This window comes from Panthera tigris, chromosome B3, assembly GCF_018350195.1.
Source record: "Panthera tigris isolate Pti1 chromosome B3, P.tigris_Pti1_mat1.1, whole genome shotgun sequence".
Taxonomy (NCBI): domain Eukaryota; kingdom Metazoa; phylum Chordata; class Mammalia; order Carnivora; family Felidae; genus Panthera; species Panthera tigris.
In genome coordinates, this window is record NC_056665.1 from 52,171,789 (window position 1) to 52,193,911 (window position 22,123).

Consider the following 22,123-nt stretch of genomic DNA (forward strand, 5'->3'; position numbering starts at 1 on the left):
TATATTATGATTTTTAGTATAATGGAGTATGTTAATAGAGATGTTATTAGATAGCTGTAATGTTCCTTATAAAATATAATTAATAACTTTATTTTAAAAACAATTTATAGACCTTTTGATCCTCAGTATTACGAAGATGAATTTGAAGATGAGGAAATGCTGGACGAAGAAGGTCGAACCAGGTTAAAATTAAAGGTACTTTTCCATGTTTTACTCATTTAGTTTTTCCTTTTCTAAAGTAAAACCTGGGGATATTCACTTGAGACTTGAGCTTTTCAGAATAATTTATGTTTTTCTTTTCATAAACAAATTGTCTTTTCAGAATATTTTTAGGAAGGAAATATATAGCTTTTTCTCTGTAAAGGTGGCACTTTTCCATCATTGTTTTCACTCTTGTATGTTTTTGATGCTTAAATTAATTAGCTTCTTCCTTCAAAGTAAGTAGCATTGTGGTTTGGTGGTTAGAATGACTACCTCCATATGTACTGTGGGTTAAGTTCTAGCAACTTCCTGCAGGAGGATGTCCTTCAGGCTCTTTGATCTATGGATAAATAAATCATATACAAAAAGAATTTATTACTAATACCTTCTGGTTACCCTTTTGACTACTAGGAGAGATTTTTATTATGCTACGTTCCTATTAATGTTTCTCTTTGATATACTTTGTCTCTCCACGGAGGGCCTCTAATCTTTAATCAAGGAGGGTGTAGTTTAAGCAGATCCTTTAAAGTTGAATTGTACCAAAGAATTAGAAGCAGTTGAACTGGGGCGCCTGGGTGGCTCAGTCGGTTGAGCGTCCGACTTCAGCTCAGGTCATGATCTCACAGCTCGTGGGTTCGAGCCCCACGTCGGCCCTTGTGCTGACAGCCTGGAGCCTGCTTCGGGTTCTGTGTCTCCCTCTCTCTCTGCTCCTAACCCATTCGCATTCTGTCCCTGTCTCTCTCAAAAATAAAAATAAACATTAAAAAAAATTAAAAAAAAAAAAAAAAGTTGAACTTACAGTACTGTCACTGGAGCTATCCTTTTTCAGTTCATAAATCCAAAAGATTGCCTATGTAAATACCTCATTTTTCAGTGGATATTGCATATGCTGTTTGAATGGTAAGTGGCAGTCCGGCATTCTTAAAATTCAGGGGCTGAATTTTTACAATAATTCCATCTCTTCAAATGTGATAAATCTACAAGCATCTAAAGAACCTTATACAAGTTATTTCTATCCAAAATGCATTGACTTCCAGAGCTTTTCAGTGAAATTTTACCAGTCCTTTTTTTTTTATTTTTTTTATTTTTTTATTCCTTCCTCTTAATGGAAATATCAATCAAATGAGAAAATGGAAATAGACACCAATAACTTGCTCCAGGTCGCACAATTAATAGGTATAGTTTTTAGACTGTTATTTATTTACTTACTTTGCTGTCCTTTTTCTTGCCTCTTCCCTTCCCCCATTAGCTCATCTGTTAATATTTTTCCTTTGAGATTGTGTATCTATTGATAAAAGGTTAGGACTATGAATTTTTCATGCTTGTTTTAGTGCCTCTAACATTATTTTACCACTTTTCATTATTTCTCATCATTTATATAAATTAATGTGGTAGTTTGTCATTAACTCCTTATTGATTTTTTGCATTTCCCCTTCTATTAGGGTACAGCAAATACCAATATATCTATTTTCAGGCCATAGAGTGTCAGACTCCAGTATAGGCATCAAAGATTATAAATGAGTGTTTTACTCTAAAACTTTGAGGCTTAGAGTACAAAAGGTTGGTGTGTAACTATTTTTTAATGGTGTGTGATGGAAAATAACCCTGGATGCTTTCTTTTTTGCTACATTATTTTTTCAAATATTTATTCAAATTTCAGTTAGTTAACATATAGTGCAATATTGGTTTTAGGAGTAGAATTCAGTGATTCATCATTTACAAATAACACCCAGTGCTCATCACAAGTGCCCTCCATCATCCATCTAGCCCATCCGTCACTCCCCTCCCACCATCAACCCTCAGTTTGTTTGCTGTCTTATTTATTTATTTAAATTCTCTTTAAATCCAATTTAGCATATAGTATAATAATTTAAGGAACAGAATATAGTGATTGATCATTACATATAATACCCAGTACTCATATCAACAAGTGCCAAGTGCCCTCGTTAATGCCCATCACCCATTTAGCCTGTCCCCCCACCCAGTACTCCTCCAGCAACCCTTAGTTCTATTTAAGAGTCTCTTATAGTTCGCCTCCCTCCCTCTTTTTATCTTATTTTTCCTTCCCTTCCCCTGTGTTCATCTGTTTTGTTTCTTAAATTCCACATATGAGTGAAGTCATATCATATTTGGGGCACCTGGGTGGCTTAGTCAGTTAAGCGGCGGACTTCAGTTCAGGTCATGATCTTGCGGTTTGTGGGTTCAAACCCCACATTGGGCTCTGTGCTGATAGCTCAGAGTCTGGAGCCTGCTTCAGATTCTGTGTCTCCCTCTGTCTCTGCCCCTCCCTCTCTCGTGCTCTGTCTCTCTCCCTCTCTCTCTCTCAAAAAAAAATAAAAATTAAAAAAAAAAAAGGGTAAGACTCATATCTAAATATTAAAAGAAATCATATGATATTTATCTCTCTCTTATTCCACTTAGCATAATACACTCTAGTTTCATCCATGTTGCAAATGGGAAGATTTCATTCTTTTTGATTGCCAAGTAATATTCCATTTGTGTGTGTGTGTGTGTGTGTGTGTGTGTGTGTGTGTGTGTGTGCGCACGCGCGTGTGTGGGTACACCACATCTCCTGTATCCATTCATCAGTCTATGGCCATTTGGGCTCTTTCCATAATTTGGTTGTTGTTCATTGTGCTGCTGTAAACATTCGGGTGTATGTGCCCCTTCAAATCAGCATTTTTTTTATCCTTTGGATAAATCCTTAGTAGAGCAATTACTGGGTCGTAAAGTAGTTCTATTTTAAATTTTTTGAGGATCCTCGTACTGTTTTCCAGAGTGGCTGCACCAGTTTGCATTCCCACCAACAGTGCAAAAGTGTTCCCCTTTCTCTGCATCCTTGCCAACCTTTGTTGTTTCCTGAGTTGTTAATTTTTCCCATTCTGACAGGTATGAGGTGGTACCTCATTGTGGTTTTGATTTGTGTTTCCCTGATGATGAGTGATGTTGAGCATTTTTTCATGTGTCGGTTGGCTGTCTGGCTGTCATCTTTGGAGAAGTGTCTGTTCATGTCTTTTGCCCATTTCTTCCCTGGATTAATTTGTTTTTTGGGTGTTGAGTTTGACAAGTTCTTTATAGATTTTGAATACTAAACCTTTATCTGATATGTGATTTGCAAATATCTTCTCCCATTCTGTCGGTTACCTTTTAGTTTTGGTGATTATTTTGTTCTCTTTTTAAAAGTCTCTTACCTATTTTGACTGCTGTTGAAATAAAGAGGTCATGAAACCCAGAAAAAAAAAAAGAATCTTTTGTGTTTTTTCCCCTCTCTCTCTTTCCTCTTTCCTCTTTCCTCTTTCCTCTTTCCTCTTTTTTGTTTATTAAATTTCATATGTCAGAGAAATATGGTATTTGTCTTTGTCTGACTTCACTTAGCATAATACGCTCTAACTTCATCCACATCATTGCAAGTGCCAGTATTTCATTCTTTTTGATGGCTGAGTATATTCCATTGTAGATATATATACACATATACATATATATATATATATATATGTATATGTGTATATATATGCCACATCTTTATTCATCAGTTGATGGACATTTGGACTCTTTCCATAGTTTGGCTATTGTTGATAATGCTGCTATAAAGATCAGATAATGCTGCTAAAAAGATCAGGATGCATGTATCCCTTTGACTCTGTAATTTTGTATCTTTTGGGTAAATACCTAGTAGTGCAAATTGCTGGATCATAGCGTGCTTCTATTGTTAACTTTAAAAAAATTTTTTTTTCTGTTTATTTTTGAGAGATAGAGCATGTGTGAGTGGGGGATGGGCAGAGAGAGGGAGACAGAGGATCCAAAGTGGGCTCCATGCTGACAGCAGAAAGCCCAGGAAGGGGCTTGAACTCAGGAACTGTGAGATCATGACCTGAGCCAAAGTCAGATGCTTAACCAACTGAGCCACCCAGATGCCCCTATTTTTAATTTTTTGAGGAGCCTCCATACTGTTCTCCAGAGTGGCAATACCAGTTTGAATTCCTACCAACAGTGCAAAAGGGTTCCCTGTTCTCCACATCCTTGCCAACACCTGTTGTTTCTTGTGTTGTTAATTTTAGCCATTCTTACAGATGTGAGGTGGTATCTCATTGTGGTTTTGATTTGTATTTCCCTCATGATGAGTGATGTTGAACATCTTTTCGTGTGTCTGTTAGCCATCTGGATGTCGTTTTTGGAAAAATGTCTATTCATGTCTTCTGACCATTTCTTCACTGGGTTATTTGTTTCTTGGGTGTTTGATAAGTTCTTTATAGATTTTGGATACTAACCCTTTATTTGATACATCATTTGCAGATATCTTTTCCCATTCCATGGGTGCTTTTTTAGTTTTGTTGACTGCTTCCTTTGCTGTGCAGAAGCTTTTTATCTTGATGAAGTTCCAATAGTTCATTTTTGCTTTTGTTTCCCTTGCCTCCAGTGACTGTCTTAATAAGAAGTTGCTACAGCTGAGATCAAAGAGGTTGTTGCCTTTGTTCTCCTCTAGGATTTCTATGGTTTCCTGTCTCACGTTTAGGTGTTTCATTCATTTTGAATTTATTTTTGTGCATGGTTTAAGAAAGTTGGACCCTTTGTTTCTTGAGTGATGTTCTGGAGACTAGCCTGAACATTTTTAAAGAGTTGGTTGGTGGTGTAATTCTTCAAAGAACAGGAATTGGGGTGGGGTGTCTGACTGGCTTACTCGGAAGAGTGTGTGACTCTTGATTTTGGGGTTGTGGCTTTGAGCCCCGTGTTGGGTATAGAGATTACTAAAAAAAAATAACCTTAAAATAAAGAGTAAGGAACCAGGTATGGTTTATATATTTCTATGAGGTCATCCATCTTTAAAGGTATTTTACTGTGTTTTTCATCCTGATAGGGTGGGACCTAGCAGTGTATTCTATCATAGCTTCATTCTAATTTGAATCACCTTGTATAATAGAAAACATTTTTCACAATGGCTTCTCAGTTAATAATGGCCCATATATGTGTGTATGTTTTTTTGTTTGAGAGGGAGGGTAGGAATAGGGATAGATTGTTTTGTTTTTATGTCTTTATTAAGGAAAATTTTAAACACATTATAAATATAATGAGAACTGTATAATGAACTCTGATGTAACCATCACTCAGTGGTTGGACAATTTTGTTTCATCTGTATTCCTTACCCAACCTTACCCAGACTTTTAAACAATCTCAGATATGTCATTGTATTTCATTCATGAATATTGAGTTCTTTCATCAGCCTGCTTGGTAGTTGTTTTAAGTTTATTTATTTTTTAATGTTTATTTATTTTTGAAGGAGAGAGAGAGCATGAGTCGGGGAGGGGCAGAGAGAGAGGGAAACACAATTAGAAGCAGGATCTGGGCTCTGGGCTATCCCATAGAGCCTGATGCAGGGCTCAAACTCACAAGCTGCAAGATCATAACCTGAGCCGAAGTCAGACGCCCAACCGATTGAGCCACCCAGGCGCCCCAGGTTTATTTTTTTAGTAATCTCTACACCAACCTGGGGCTCGAACTCATGGCCCCAAGATCAAGGGTCGCTTGCTCTTCCGATTGAGCCAGCCAGGCATCCCCCATAGTTGTTTATATAGAGAAGAATAAAAAGGAAAGTGGAAAAACTGGAAGGGAACCATTAGGACCGTGTTGCAAAGACAGTCACAGCTAACAGTGGACATCCAGAAAGTCTAAGTGGGAATGGAAGCAGCTGCTTTTCAGGTTGATGGTGAGGGAATAGGCATAGGGAAGCATGGGCTTAGATCAGTTTTCAAAATACTGACTTCTTTTTGTGGCCATCTTGATTCATATTCTCTTTATCTTTGTGAGTATATGTTTTTAAATTTTTTCACTCTCATTTCAGTGGCTTTCCAGGATGCAGCAGTGATAAACTACATGCATTTAATGTGCTATGATTTCCTGGTAGTCCCATTGAGTTTAATTTCAGTAGCAGTGGTTTTCATTTTAGGAAGCTCTTGAATATTTTCCACATCTGCCTGCCATTTCCCCTACATGCAATTAAGATAATGTTAGACTCTAAACCTGCTCAAAAACTAGGGTTTTAATCTTTCCAGGGTGCTGCTTTTTCCTTACCCATATTTAGGGAGCTTCTCTATTTCCCTAGGTTTTTGGTCCCATATTTATTTGGTTTTTTAGCTGTGTGAAAGAACCTGCTTTATAGAGGGAGCTTCAGGTCTAAATTGCTACCTTCTGTGGCCTCAAGTCTTTATCTCTTGTCCCGATAGCTCTTATTGTATCTTAACACATCCAGGGTTATGACAGACTTAGCATTAGCTCAAATGCTCTGGCATTCAGTCCCCTTTGTGATTCCAGCTCTAGGAGTTGAGAAATTCACTTAAGCTAATTGTTTCTCCTGTTGATAACGTTTCCAGCATCTCTAGGTGATTAAAACAAAAGGGTTTCAATGTTGTCTGTTTTTCTGTCACTACGTGTGTATGCTTATTCTACAATTCTATGTCTCTTGAGGAGAAAGGAAGCAGAAAGTACAGTACTCTAAGGCACTTGTATTTTAAAACAGGTAGAAAATACGATAAGATGGAGGACACGCCGGGATGAGGAAGGAAATGAAATTAAAGAAAGCAATGCTCGGATAGTCAAGTGGTCAGATGGAAGGTGAGTCCGAAACACCTAGAATGCGACAAGGAGGGATCAAACTTTAGAATAAAACTTTATTTTTTGGGTACCTCGTATTAAAGAATTTCCATTGCTAAGCCTTGGCATTGCACAGAAATCCTGAGGAAATAAATAGGTAGTTGAAGGTCGAGGGGGCTGGTGAAACACATTAAAAGTAGGCCAAAGATGTGATCGTCCTTGCTGGCTATAGTATGGTTGTTTGGAAATGTTAGACCAGCTCCCCTCCCCATTGCATGCTGCTCAGAATAAGATGATGTGTCAGAAAAGCTACCTTCCACTGGGAAAGTAGTAGAGGCTGAGTAAATGTCATAGTATGTTTAAAGGCTGAATAAAAGTCATAGTATGTTTTCCTTCGGAACGTACTTCGTCGGTAAACATGAAAACAACATGTTTTGCTTCTTTGTAGGTTGTTTTTCACATCATCCTGGCTTCTTTACTCTTTCCTTCTGAAAGTAGCAGTTGTATCACATTTTAAGTAAAATAAAATCGTAGAATGAAAGCTTTATGACTTTAATATATGAAGTGTTTCTTCTTTTCAGCATGTCTCTGCATTTAGGCAACGAAGTGTTTGATGTTTACAAAGCTCCACTGCAGGGAGATCACAACCATCTTTTTATAAGACAAGGTACTGGTCTACAGGGACAAGCTGTTTTTAAAACCAAACTCACATTCAGGTAACTATTATCAACTACAATATTTATTACAGTAAAAGCAGTGAATATAGATATTGTCCAAATTACTTGACTCCTGATTGAATATAACCTTCTGTATAGTTCACCATAGACCAAGGTCTGGGTCTCAGCTCTGAAGATTCAAACGCTATTTTGTCAGGTACACTAAAAGTTGCTCTTTCACAGGGAACCAAGTCATGCTAATCGAACTTACAGGAGACTCTTATGTAAATCAGAATGTTAATTTATTCCAGTGGTTACTATAGCTTCCAGGGGGTCTAGAATACTTGCTGGTCAGTGTCTTTTTTTTTTTCTTTCCCCCCCAATAAAATTGATCTGGAAGACTAACTGATAACTGGAGGTTGGTAGTGTGCATGTGGTCAGAGGAAAGGCAACGAGTTGGGCGTCAAGGCTGGGGTCCTGTTCTTTAGTCTGCTGTGTCCAGACCACTCTGGGGGTATGTCCCCCATGCAGCCCAGAGTACTCAGGTCAGCTGGTGAGAGCATTCCCCTTCTTTAGACTGTGTAGGCACTACGGTGAAATGTTCGCATTTTTCTTTTCTTGATTCTAAGCAAGTCATCCTCCTTGGGTAATGTTTATCTTTAGAGAGGACACAATAATCTTGATTGTGACTTAGCTTTTTGAAAACTGCAATTGTCAAAAGTCTAGTCTTCAGAATCAGACCTATATTTCAGTTCCATTTCCGCATATGCAACCTTGTGCAATTTCTCAACTTCTCTGCCTCAATTTCCTAATACATAAAATCATTTTCATAGAGTAGCTGTGACAGTGAAATCATATAACTTGTAAAACACAAAACACTGTGCTCAGCAGATCTCCTTGAGTTTTTGTATTTACGGATTCTGGAGGGTGATAATGCCGTGTCAAGGCTTTTTTACTCCAGCTTTTGTTTCTTACTTTCTTTTGAGATAAGAATGTTTCAGTGAGCCACAGAATGGAGAAATTTTGGAATCCTCTCACCTGGCATGTGCAGTTTAGTGTCCCTGCCTATTTTTCCCTAGAGGATAAGAATGGTCTCTGGTCTGTTGTTTTTGTGATGTTGATGTGACTGGCTCACAGATGTATTTGGTAAACAGGCATTTTTGTTCATTTCTTGCAGACCTCACTCTACAGACAGCGCCACACATAGGAAGATGACCCTGTCACTTGCGGATAGATGTTCAAAGACACAGAAGATTAGAATCTTGCCAATGGCTGGTCGTGATCCTGAGTGCCAGCGCACTGAAATGATTAAGGTACTTTTTTGCTAAGCTCTATCCTGGGATTTTGGGTACAGGCATACCTCAGAGAGATTGAGGGTTTGGTTCCAGACCTCTGCAATAAAGCAAATCAAATCGTTTTTTTTGTTTCCTAGTGCATGTAAAAATTATGTTTACATCATATTGTAGTCTATTTAAAAACAATTTTTTCATGTTTATTTTTGAGAGAGAGACAGAGACAGAGCATGAGCAGGGGAGGGGCAGAGATAGAGGGAGACACAGAATCCAAAGCAGGCTCCAGTCTCTGAGCTGACAGCACAGAGCCTGATGCGGGGCTTGAACTCACGAACTGTGAGATCATGACCTGAGCTGAAGTCGGATGCTTAACTGAGTCACCCAGTCGCCCCCACCTTTTTGAAATCTTTTTATATCATACTGTAGTCTATTAAATGTGCAATAGCATTATACCTCCAAAAATATGTAGATACCTTAACTTAAACATATTTTTTGCTAAAATATGCAAACCATCATCTAAACTTTTTAGCAAGTCATAACCACTCATCAGAGATCACCATAACAAATATAATAATGAAAAAGTTTGAAATATTGCAAGAATTACCAAAATGTGACACAGAAACACAAGGTGAGCAAATAAATGCCGTAAGAAAAATTATGCCTATAGACTTGCTCAGCACAGGGTTGCCGTAAACCTTCAAAGTGCAATAAAATGAGGTATAGCTATATATTAAGAATAGTATTTCCCAAAACTTTGTTTCTCATCTCTTCTTTGAGTACCTTTTTTTTCTTTCCAGCTGACATGAACAGGAAGCTGGATCACTTTCCTAAGCATTTGGCAAACAAGAGTGATGTGGTGATGGTCATAAAACAGACACGAGGGTTTGGGTTTTCTCTGACCAGGTCCTCAGGGTTTAGTAACAAACTGATCACTGAAAGGATCTGAACTTTTGCATATAATTTCAAAGATTATTTAGTGAATCGATGTCAAAAGTTAGTGGAAATGCCAGAGATGTAGTCTAAAATAGAATAATAATAGACCAGAAGTTTAAGTGGGAATATGCCTCAAGGAGAATCAAGCAGAATAGCTGGTGGTTTTTAAGGTCCGTTTATAATGTTCTACCTACTAGGTTTTCAAATCCAATTAGCTACAAAGTCAATTCTGGGGCATTGTTTGTAAATGATGGGAGTATAATGCTTGTATCAACCCCTGTGGCCTTTTGTGCAGCACTTGCTTTAAGAAGCCGAATGCAGCAGTATAGTTTCATGCTTTCTCCTCTCTATCTTCTCTGATATCTGCTAGATCTCTCCCATTGCCCTTCCTGCTTCGTGTGGTTTTGTTCCTTGGTGCACCAGGGCACAGTGAGGCTAAGACACTCTGGTTGCCTCAGGGCCTTTCTTACCGATCTCATTATCAGACTCCTGTCAGACTCTGCTGATGATCTGGCCCTGGGCCCCTTATATTTTGTTCAAGGAGGCTGGTTAACTAAACCAGATTCATAGCAGTGCCTAACCTAATGGGGTGTAGGTACACTGGCTTTGGGGCCTGACTTCTTGCTCCACTACCCCACCTTTTCTGCTCAAGCCAACGCAGCTGGAGGAACCTTCAGACTCTAGTCTCAGCATGATTGGAAGAGCCCTCTGGATTACCTTACAAGATCCCCCCCCCAACCGTCTTCCACTTCCCCAGTTTCCATGAAAATGCACAAGGAATGAACTGGTTGGTTCTTAGTCGCTGTTATACTGAATACAATAGTACAACCTTAATGAAAAATTTGCTGCATAGAATGTTTACCAACGTATAGTTGTATGCAGTAACATAGAGCAATTAAATTAGAAATTCAAAGAAATGCCATAATCTCTCATATTGTGTCTCTGTCTTGTGAACACCAGTGTGTGGATCGCCAGGCAGAGAAGGGTGTGAAGGGTGTGAAAGTTCTACTTTGGGGCTCAGGGACCCTCCCCTGCCAGCACCTCCCCATCCTGTCATCAGGAGCGACGGGGAGCTCTCTGGGGTGAGGGGCCCTGACAGGAATATCTGAGCACCGTTGTACTTTGATGGAGCCTGAGCAAGTTGGGTTGTCTGTCTCAGGGATTAACAGAAACGGCCGCCCTCAGGCGTCCACTGGGCAAGGATGAGGTTCTTCAGGCTGGTTGCTGCTCTCCAGACTCTGACTGACGGGCAGCACAAGGGGACGCTGCAGCTCCCAGGGCCGTGCCTGTGCCAGTTCTGATCGGCCGCTGGTGCGAGAGAGCCCTCAGCCTCTTCACCCTGTGTTACCTTCACGCCTTAGAACTAAAGGGAGTGATCGCTGTGTGGTAACAGGTGTAGAATGGAGACAACTAGGTGTTATCCTGGGCTGGGCATTCACATATTCTTTAGAGTAAAAGTAGTTTCAGGTGGGCAGTAAACTAGTTCATTTTTCAAAGTTCACTATTTTATTTGCTTCTTTACAGAAAGAAGAAGAACGTTTGAGGGCTTCTATTCGTAGGGAGTCTCAGCAGCGCCGAATGAGAGAGAAGCAGCACCAGCGGGGACTGAGTGCTAGTTACCTAGAACCTGATCGATATGACGAGGAGGAGGAAGGCGAGGAGTCCATCAGCTTGGCTGCCATTAAAAACCGATATAAAGGGGGCATTCGAGGTGAGTGTGCAGAAGTTAAATTTCATAGTTTCAGGGTTCAGGAACTTATCTTTGCATTTGGCCTACTCTGAATGCCCAGTCACTGGACATTTCATCTTTAAGGAATCCGTGGAATGAGTGATACATTTCAAGAGTTACTGAACTAGACATTGCAGAATTCTTCCAGGTGAACCTGAAGGAGTGGGAACTGCTGCCTCATTCTTACTGAAGGAACAGAAACCTTGAGAGGTCGAGTAACTTGCCCAAAGATGCATAGTTAGTAAGTGGACGGTTCTTGAACCAGGCTCATCTGACTTCTGAGGCATCTGTCTCAGTCCCAGTACTGCATCCAGGGATTTCCCCACAGCCCGCGGCAAGGCAAGCTGCTGGAAAGCAGACTGAACCCAAGGTAGAAGACTTGTCCTGGGTTCCCGACCTGAGCCGGCTCTAGTCTCGCTTCTGCCACTCTTCTGTTGGATTGATGACTTCTCAAAAGTTACAATACCTACCTTCTATTAACCTCATTAGGAAAAAGCCAACCTATTAATAATAGTATTTACAATAGGAGGCTTTGAGAATTGAATGATGTAATACATATACAGTACTTTGCCCAGCACCTGGCACATTCAAGTACTAAAGAAATGAAACCTAAAACCATTGTTGTTATTCTTACTAGTCGTCAGCTTTAGGCAAATGACTTCATATCTCTGAATATCGTGTTCCCTTTCTGTAAAATGAGACCCTAATCCCCCCTAGGTCAGCCTGAGAGAGCTTTGGGAACCACTGTACAATGTAAGATACACCGTGGGTGACCATGCATCCTAGTTTTGTCCTTATTGAGTGACAGATTTTAAGAGCACTAAAATTTCCCCTCTGTCATCCTATAAAACACCTTTTTCCTTTCCTTGCAGTGACTGCATTTGTTCTGGTGAGCTATTTCATCCTTCTTTCCTACCTATTATTTTGGGACTACAGTACAGAGGCGATTTTTTTGTTAGTGCTAATTTCCCACAAAAAAAGATTAGTTACAGAAATAAACCACATGAATACTAAATAAAAACAAAAAAATCGAGGATGCTTTCGGTTCACAAGAGATTGAAAACCTACCTGACAAGTTCATTAGCATTCAGTTCCGTTCAGGCTCTGGGTTCTCAGACAAGGGGGTTGGTCTAAAGTCAGCTGTTCTTGATTCCATCCTGAGGTTCACCTGGGCTGGGGCATTAGCACAGACTGTTACTCCTCTCCATCTCCCTTTGAAACGGCCATCTGGCAACAAATGGTCTTCTCAGGACCGGGAGTCCATCCCTTGATTTGATTTTCAAAGCTTATTTTGGAATTTTTAGTTATCTCCCAGGAAAGAATGACTCAGGCGTCCATAGGTTATTCTGGAAGAATAATAGTGTTTGTGTCTTTAGTGACCTTGCACACAGCTTTTTTATTTTTTTTATTTTTTTATTTTTTTTTTAAATTTTTTTTTAACGTTTATTTTTGAGACAGAGAGAGACAGAGCGTGAACAGGGGAGGGGCAGAGAGAGAGGGAGACACAGAATCTGAAACAGGCTCCAGGCTCTGAGCAGTCAGCACAGAGCCCGACGCGGGGCTTGAACTCACGGACCGTGAGATCATGACCTGAGCCGAAGTCAGACGCTCAACCGACCGAGCCACCCAGGCGCCCCACACACAGCTTTTTTAATATTTAATAGTGGCCATTCTTGTATTATGAGAGGGTAAGTGCTTCATTTCAACATATTAAATCTTACATTTATTTTTAAATCCAAAAAATTTTAATGATTTGTTTCTTGCAAAAATATACACAAGGAATGAAAGATATTCATCAGAAGAATTCAGAAATGAACAAATCACTGTCTGAAAATCACTCACAAATCATTCCTTTGCTTTCAGAGGAACGAGCCAGAATCTATTCATCAGACAGTGATGAGGGATCAGAAGAAGACAAGGCTCAAAGATTACTCAAAGCAAAAAAACTGACCAGTGATGAGGTAAAACCAAATTTGTTCAATTGTAGGGCGTTACCCTGTATGCTTGAGTCCACTACTGGAATGAAGAAGAACTCACAGCCCAGAAACACAGACAGATGTGTCTGTACACTTCACTGAGAAATAAATGTAGTGACAGGACCAGGAGTGACCCAGAGGGTCTGAGCCCTGTGATCAGGTGCGTGTTGGAAGGTTGCTCAGAGAGGAAGACCCCTCGTTGATGTTGAAGAAAGTGTTAGCTTGTGGGGCACATTAGCCAGGCGGGCATTTTAGGTGGATGAAAAGGCCTGTGAGAAAGTGTGCGGGGCCCTGAGATGGCAAGGCTTGACTAGAAACTAGATATCATTCAGTGTGGGTAGATCAGAAGGTTTATTTATCTCTTCTTTCTTTTGTCTATTTTCAATACATTTTTAAAAATTTTAATTTTTTAATTTACATCCAAGTTAGTTAGCATATAGTGCAACAATGATTTCAGGAGTAGATTCCTTAATTCCTCTTACCCATTTAGCCCATCCCCCCTCCCACAACCCCTCCAGTAACCCTCTGTTTGTTCTCCATATTTAAGAGTCTCATGTTTTGTCCCTTCCCTGTTTTTATATTATTTTTGCTTCCCTTTCCTTATGTTCATCTGTTTTGTATCTTAAAGTCCTCATATGAGTGAAGTCATATGATATTTGTTTTTCTCTAATTTCACTTAGCATAATATCTTCTAGTTCCATCCATGTAGCTGCAGATAGCAAGATTTCATTCTTCGTGATTGCCGAGTAATACTCCATTGTATATATATACCACATCTTCTTTATCCATTCATCCATCAATGGGCATTTGGGCTCTTTCCATACTTTGGCTATTGTTGATAGTGCTGCTATAGACATGGGGGTGCATGTGTCCCTTCGAAACAGCACACCTGTATCCCTTGGATAAATACCTAGTAGTGCAGTTGTTGGGTCATAGAGTAGTTCTATTTTTAATTTTTTGAGGAACCTCCATACTGTTTTCCAGAGTGGCTGCACCAGTTTGCATTCCCACCAACAATGCAAAAGAGATCTTCTTTCTCTGCATCCTCGCCAACATCTGTTGTTGCCTGAGTTGTTAATGTTAGCCATTCAGACAGGTGTGAGGTGGTATCTCATTGTGGTTTTGGTTTGTATTTCCCTGATGATGAGTGATGTTGAGCATTTTTTCATGTGTTGGTTGGCCATCTGGCTATCATCTTTGAAGAAGTGTCTATTCATGTCTTTTGCCCGTTTCTTCACTGGATTATTTGTGCTTTGGGTGTTGAGTTTGACAAGTTCTTTATCAATTTTGGATATTAACCCTTTATCTGATATGTCATTTGCGAATATCTTCTCCCATTCTGTCAGTTACCTTTTTGTTTTGCTGAGTGTTTCCTTTGCTGTGCAGAAGCTTTTTGTTTTGATGAGGTCTCAATAGTTCACTTTTGCTTTTGTTTCTCTTGCGTCTGAAGACGTGTTGAGTAAGAAGTTGCTGTGGCCAAGGTCAAAGAGGTTTTTGCCTGCTTTCTTCTCAAGGATTTTGATGGCTTCCTGTCCTACATTTAGGTCTTTCACCCATTTTGAGTTTACTTTTGTGTATGGTGTAAGAAGGTAGTTTAGGTAGGGGCGCCTGGGTGGCTCAGTCAGTTGAGCATCCAATTTCAGCTCAGGTCATGATCTTGCGGCCTGTGAGTTGAAGCCCCACATTGGGCTCTGTGCTCGGAGCCTGGAGCCTGCTTCAGATTCTGTGTCTCCATCTCTCTCCCTCCCCTGCTCATGCTCTGTCTGTCTCTCTCTCTCTCTCTGTCAAAAATAAATAAATATTTTTAAAAATTAAAAAAAAAAAAGAAAGTGGTTTAGGTTTATTTTTCTGCATGTCGCTGTCCAGTTTTCTCAGCACCACACGCTGAAGAGACTGTCTTTATTCCATTGGGTATTCTCTTTTGCTTTGTCAAAGATTAGTTGGCTATACATTTTTTTTAATTAATGGAAACAGTTCTTATGGCAGGAAAACCTCTTTTCTTTTTCTTTAGATGAAGTACTATTTGAATAGTATTGAATAGTTCAATAAATTAAATTTCTATTGAAATAATAATTATTCCAAAGTAATTTTAAAATATCTTAATTCATACTTTTTTTTTTTTAATTTTTTTTTTAACGTTTATTTATTTTTGAGACAGAGAGAGACAGAGCATGAACGGGGGAGGGGCAGAGAGAGAGGGAGACACAGAATCGGAAGCAGGCTCCAGGCTCTGAGCCATCAGCCCAGAGCCCAATGCGGGGCTCGAACTCACGGACCGTGAGATCGTAACCTGAGCTGAAGCCGGAGGCTTAACCGACTGAGCCACCCAGGCGCCCCTCTTAATTCATACTTTTAGCAGTAACCTTTTCAAATTGTAAGAGTACAGGTGCTGAAAATTTTAAGTCTTTTTTTGAGATATAAGTGACATGTAACATTAGTTTTAGGTATTGTACAATATAGTGATTCAATCTGTATACGTATGTATTGCAAAATGTTCACCACAGTAAGTTTAGTTAACATTCATTACCACACATAGTTAACAAATTTTTGTTCTTGTGATGAGAACTTTTAAGGTCTGTGCTTTTAGCAACTCTCAAATATATAATACTGCATTGTTAAGTAGAGTCACCATGCTGTACATTCCATCCCCAGGACTTCTTTTAGCTGAGCCTTTTTAGATCTTTATCATTGGTGTTTTTGAATTGTACTGAGGTATCTATTTGGTTTTTACTTTTTCTTTTTCCTTTTTTTTTTTTTTTTAAAGTGTATTTATTTTGAGAGAGAGAGAGAAGGGCAGAGGCAGAGAGAGAGAGAATCCCAAGCAGGCTCTGTTGACAGCATGGACCCAACTGCTGGTTCAACTTCACTAACTGTGAGATCATGACCTGAGCCAAAATTGAGAGTTGGATGCTGAATTGACTGGACCACCCAGGGGCCCCTCCTTTTATTTTTCTGATTGGGATTTGTTCTGAATGTGAATTCATCATCAGTACTGAAAATTTCTCAGTCATCAATTCTTCTGTACTTTTCTTGCTGTCCTTTCTTTCTGAAGCCCTGATTAAATGCATTGTTTAAATTAAATTAAATGCATTTAAATTAAATTAAATGCATGTTACTCCTGTGTCCTCCACAACCCTCAAACCATCTTTCATGTTTCCCGTGTCTTCGTCTCTGCACTCTGGGGCATCTCTTCAGAGCTGCCTTCTAGTTCACTACATCTCAAGTTGTTAATCTCTGTCACTGAGGTTTTAATTTAGTTGTTTTAGTTTTCATCTGTAGAAGTTTAGTGTCTTTCTCAAATTGACTGTTGTAAAAACTCCTTCCCCAACTCGTATTTCCAATTTCTCCTTTTTATGTCTTAAAATGTTTTAAAGCTGTATGTAGTCTTTTATGTCTGATAATTCCAGTGTCTGAAATCTTTTGTGTGTAATTTTATTGCCTATTTTCTGGCTCTATTTCTTGATGACTGACTTCTCTCACGTATTCTGTGATTAAATGATTGATTTACTTAGCTCAGCTCGATGGGAATTTTGGGTCCTAGATTGATGGGTTCCTACAAAGATGATTTAGATTTGCCTCTTCCAGGTGCATTGAGTATCAGCTACCTGGGATCACTTTAACCTATACTCTTGGAACTAGGTCTTTTTAGATTACCTTAAAGTACTAATTCTGACTTCATGTTATGAATTTTCTTAGAATCAGTTAATTAATTTTTCCATTTATTTTTTAATAATGACAGATATTATGTGATGGGATCATTCTGTGAAAGCAGCTTTCTCATACTACTTGGGTCTAGGTTATTTTTTTTCCTCCAAAATCCTGTTCATTCTTCAAAGAATTCAATTACATATAACCTTGTGAAAATTGAGAATGCCAGGTTTTTCTTTTATTTTTTTATGTTATTACTTTTTTAATGTTTGTTTATTCTTGAGAGACAGCACAAGGTGGGGGAGGGGCAGAGAGAGAGGGAGACACAGAATCCGAAGCAGGCTCCAGACTCCTAGCTGTCAGCACATAGCCTGATGCAGGGCTCGAACTCATGACCTGTGAGATCATGACCTGAGCCGAAGTTGGATGCTTAACTGACTGAGCTACCCAGGCACCTCTAGATAGAGGATCTTAATGATGCTTTTCCAGTGTGTTGCATTGTTGGCAAACGGGAATCCTCATCTAAGCAGATGCTGTTTTATTTCCTGGCAAGCAGAAACTGTGAACGAAAATTGAGAATTGCCATGGAACTTCTGTTTATTTCTAGTATTCTCAGAAATGAGATTATTAAATGTGATCCATGAAATAGCCTTCTTTTAGGCTGGAAAAACCTGTAACTGCCTGACTTAAAAATGCCTCTTGTGAATGCCTCCTGGCTGGCTGTTATAGGAACTGCCCTCTACCTCGTCCACATACTCTCTGTTAGGTGTCTTCCTATATCCCTCCCTTCCCCTTTTGTGACAACAAATTATTTCCTCTGCCTGGACCTCCCATCCCCTGGCCACTTTGTCCTCACTACCCCAGCTCAAGTTCTGGCTGTGGATTACAGTCGGGGAGAGGAGTAAGGCTCACACGTGCTCTAGGTCCCTCTCCCTGTTTGCGCACCAAACCCCATCCCGATGCCATGAGCCTGGGTGTGTCTTTGAAATGCAGGGGGATCTGCAGATTCTAAGTTCGCAGGGAACTGCCATTATCAGCAGAGGATATGGGGGAGAGGGCGTGAGTCTGGATTGGAATGAACTGGACTATAGAATCTTGGCCACTTCCACGGCCTTGAACAAGTCATCTCATGTTTCTGCATTTGTTCCCTCATCTCTGCAATGGGATTTATATTTGCTGCTTGCACGGTTGTTGCAAGACCATAACATACGAAAGTGGATAGCACAGTGACATGTAGTATTTGAATAGGAAACATTAGTTTCCTTCCCCAACAGGGTCAGAGTTACAAAAAAAGAGAAAAATAGCTTTTTCCCCTCCCTTATTTTTGGAAGTGGTTACAACTTGAGAAAACCTAAATAACTTGAAAGGTAGAAAAATGGGTAAGAGGAGAACCTGTGGAAAAGGGACAAACCCAAGTGGAAAGAAACACAAAGACAGTGGAAGAGAAAGGATCACAGCCTGTTCTTAGCCTTCTCTTCAGATGGAGCAGGTGACCTGCTGAGAAGGATTAGAGTATGGTACCCAGTGGTCTGGTTCCTCTCCCTGCTTCTCTCATGGAACCTTCATTCTCCACATTGGCATCCCTGCCTTACCTGTTAGAGGCCCTTGCCCTCTGTCTATGGGACCCTAGGTGACTTGGAACAGCATAGCCCCAGCTGCCTCTCTTTTGTAGGATTTCCTGTGATTGGGATTAGGAGTATATTTTCCCAGAAGCCTTTGACATTCTTGGTGTTGGTCTCATACTTTCAGACACTTTTTTTTTTTTTAATTTTAATTTAATTTATTTTTTTAATTTACATCCAAGTTAGCATATAGTGCAACAATGATTTCAGGAGTAGATTCCTTAATGCCTCTTACCCATTTAGCCCATCCCCCCCTCCCAGTAACCCTCTGTTTGTTCTCCATATTTAAGAGTCTCTTATGTTTTTGTCCCCCTCCCTGTTTTTATATTATTTTTGCTTCCCTTCCTTTATGTTTATCTGTTTTGTATCTTAAAGTCCTCATATGAGTGAAGTCATATGATACTTGTCTTTCTCTGACTAATTTCACTTAGCATAATACCCTCTAGTTCCATCCACATAGTTGCAAATGGCAAGATTTCATTCTTTTTGATTGCCGGGTAATACTCCATTTTGTGTGTGTGTGTGTGTGTGTGTGTGTGTGTATACACACACACACACCACATCTTCTTTATCCATTCATCGATCTATGGACATTTGGGCTCTTTCCATACTTTGGCTATTGTTGATAGTGTTGCTATAAACATTGGGGTGCATGTTTCTCTTCGAAACAGCACACCTGTGTCCCTTTGATAAATACCTAGTAGTGCAGTTGTTGGGTCATAGAGTAGTTCTATTTTTAATTTTTTGAGGAACCTCCATACTGTTTTCCAGAGTGGCTGCACCAGCTTGCATTCCCATCAACAATGCAAAAGAGATCCTCTTTCTCTGCATCCTCGCCAACATCTGTTGTTGCCTGAGTTGTTAATGTTAGCCGTTCAGACAGGTGTGAGGTGGTATCTCGTTGTGGTTTTGATTTATATTTCCTGGATGATTGGTGATATTGAGCATTTTTGTGTGTGCGTGTCGGTTGGCCATCTGGATGTCTTCCTTGGAGAAGTATCTATTCATGTCTTTTGCCCATTTCTTCACTGGGTTATTTGTTTTTTGGGTGTTGAGTTTGATAAGTTCTTTATTGATTTTGGATATTAACCCTTTATCTGATAGGTCGTTTGCGAATATCTTCTCCCATTCTGTCGGTTGCCTTTTTGTTTTGCTGAGTGTTTCCTTTGCTGTGCAGAAGCTTTTTATTTTGATGAAGTCTCAATAGTTCACTTTTGCTTTTGTTTCTCTTGCATCTGAAGACGTGTTGAGTAAGAAGTTGCTGTGGCCAAGGTCAAAGAGGTTTTTGCCTGCTTTCCTCCTCAAGGATTTTGATGGCTTCCTATCTTACATTTAGGACTTTCATCCATTTTGAGTTTATTTTTGTGTATGGTGTAAGAAAGTGGTCCAGGTTCATTCTTCTGCATGTCACTGTCCAGTTTTCCCAGCACCACTTGCTGAAGAGACTGTCTTTATTCCGTTGAATAGTCTTTCCTACTTTGTCAAAGATGAGTTGGCCCTATGTTTATGGGTCCATTTCTGGGTTCTCTATTCTGTTCCATTGATCTGAGTGTCTGTTCTTGTGCCAGTACCATACTTCCTTGATTACAGCTTAGTAATACAGTTGAAGTCTGTAAGACACTCTTATTTATGTATATTCTTAGGTATGTTTTTGGTTAAACTCTGAGAGCTGGTTTATTAGTGTGAAAAAAATTAGCCTTAAAAACACTTAGTAATCGTAATTAGTCTTAAAGATAAATTGTTCGAAGACAGCTCCTTCAAAACCATGGGCAGCCTGTTGTGTCTGTATGGACTTGCACTTACAGCTGTGGCAGCAAACCTCGTTTCAGTGTGACAAGAGTAGTTTTGTCATTTGTTGCGTGTATACATGGCGCAGGGGTTTTCTGTAGCTCGGTTCAGTGTGGCAGAGTCCCACGTGTTTACCATTCACTGGCCTTTCGCAACCTCAGCCTCAGAATATTCACTCTGTTTCATCTTTGAGGAAGCTAGTTAAGCAATTCTGGAGTGTCATATTCTGGATAATTTAGCTATTGATATATTTGAATTCTATCTGTAAAAATTGTTTTTAGATAACTTCGTGAATTGTTTCTATTAGAACATCATGTGATTTTTAATTTTTTTTTTTTAATTTACTTTTTTTAAGTTTATTTATTTTGAGAGAGCACATGCAAGCAGGGTAGGGGCAGAAAGAGGGAGAGAGAGTGCACTCGAGGGAGGGACAGAGAGAGAGGGAGAGAGAGAATCCCAAGCAGGTTTTTCACTGTCAGCACAGAGCCCAACGCAAGGCTCGATCCCACAAACCGTGAGATCCTGACCTGAGCCGAAATCCAGAGTCGAACACTTAACCTACTGAGCCACCCAGGTGTCCCAGCATTGTACATGATTTTAAGTAATGCAAACTTGTGTAATAAGCTTTTAATTCAAATATTTTTAAAAAACCTTTATGATGTGAGTTTTTAGTATATGCAAAACAAATCATTAGTTTACAAAATTGATGGTCATTAAAATACTGAATTTTAGGTAATGAAGAGGTGAACTGCTGAGGAAGCAGAGAAAAGTTTAATCACCAGATCATTGTAAAAATATACAACAGGACAAGTGGCTATACAGGCAGACTTCTTTGGGAGAGCCTTGATCCTTTCCAGGGCAAACCTAGTTTCCAGTTTTCTGCATGCCCTTCTCCATGTACAAGGCCTTCCTTCCAAGAGATTGGTGATAATTGCTTAGCTCTTCCTTACAGCCCTGAAGTTGGGTTATTTTATAGTTACTTTGTAATTAACGCCGGTTAGTTGTCATTTTTGAATGCTTCTAGTACTTAGTAGATTTGAAAACTGGCCATGACCTTCACCACTGGCTTTATGCATCTGGTGAGTGTTCTTATTCTAAAAATTGTTTTGTTTTGTGTTTTCAGAGGATCATTCAGTTCAGAGCTACTTTTGACAAACCTTCTTGTAAATATTCTCTATTGACTACTAGATTTTTAAAAATTTTCTTTGTGTAGGAAGGGGAACCTTCTGGAAAGAGAAAAGCAGAAGATGATGATAAAGCAAATAAAAAGCATAAGAAGTACGTGATCAGTGATGAAGAGGAAGAAGATGATGATTGAAGAAAAATGTGAAAACATTTTATGTATTTTTTGTACAGTTTATTAAATATGATGTAAACATGAGTTATTTTGATTGAAATGAATTGATTTGCTTTTGTGTAATTTTAATTGTAATAAAAAAAAATTTTTAAAGCCAGTCTCTGCTCAGGAAATCTACTTTTCTGAAAGTGAGTTGATTTTTGTATAAGCTTCACATGAGGCCTGAGGTTTCAGTGAACTCCTGCTGCTCTTTTCTTCTCCACCCCCTCATGAAGAAGCGTCCTGGTCAGGGCCAGGTGAGGCAAGTGAGGCATGCTTATGGGGTGCAGAGTTTTAAAGGCACGGAAAGAGCCTCTGTGATTGTTCGAGTTTGCAGGCTTCTCTAACACAGTACCA

General features: G+C 39.5%; 1 protein-coding gene across 3 annotated transcripts in view; it reads left to right on the forward strand.

The window, feature by feature from the left end:
* Positions 1-21,811, forward strand: part of LEO1 (LEO1 homolog, Paf1/RNA polymerase II complex component) — a 39,061-nt gene extending 17,250 nt beyond the window's left edge. For all 3 annotated transcript variants that reach the window (XM_007081855.3, XM_042988837.1, XM_042988838.1), the window contains exons 6-12: positions 111-195; positions 6,713-6,807; positions 7,368-7,502; positions 8,620-8,755; positions 11,192-11,378; positions 13,260-13,357; positions 21,644-21,811. In XM_007081855.3, coding sequence (XP_007081917.1) covers positions 111-195; positions 6,713-6,807; positions 7,368-7,502; positions 8,620-8,755; positions 11,192-11,378; positions 13,260-13,357; positions 21,644-21,748 — 841 coding nt within the window. In that variant the 3' untranslated portion in view covers positions 21,749-21,811. The remainder of the gene's footprint in view (positions 1-110; positions 196-6,712; positions 6,808-7,367; positions 7,503-8,619; positions 8,756-11,191; positions 11,379-13,259; positions 13,358-21,643) is intronic.
* The last annotated feature ends 312 nt before the right edge of the window (positions 21,812-22,123 follow it).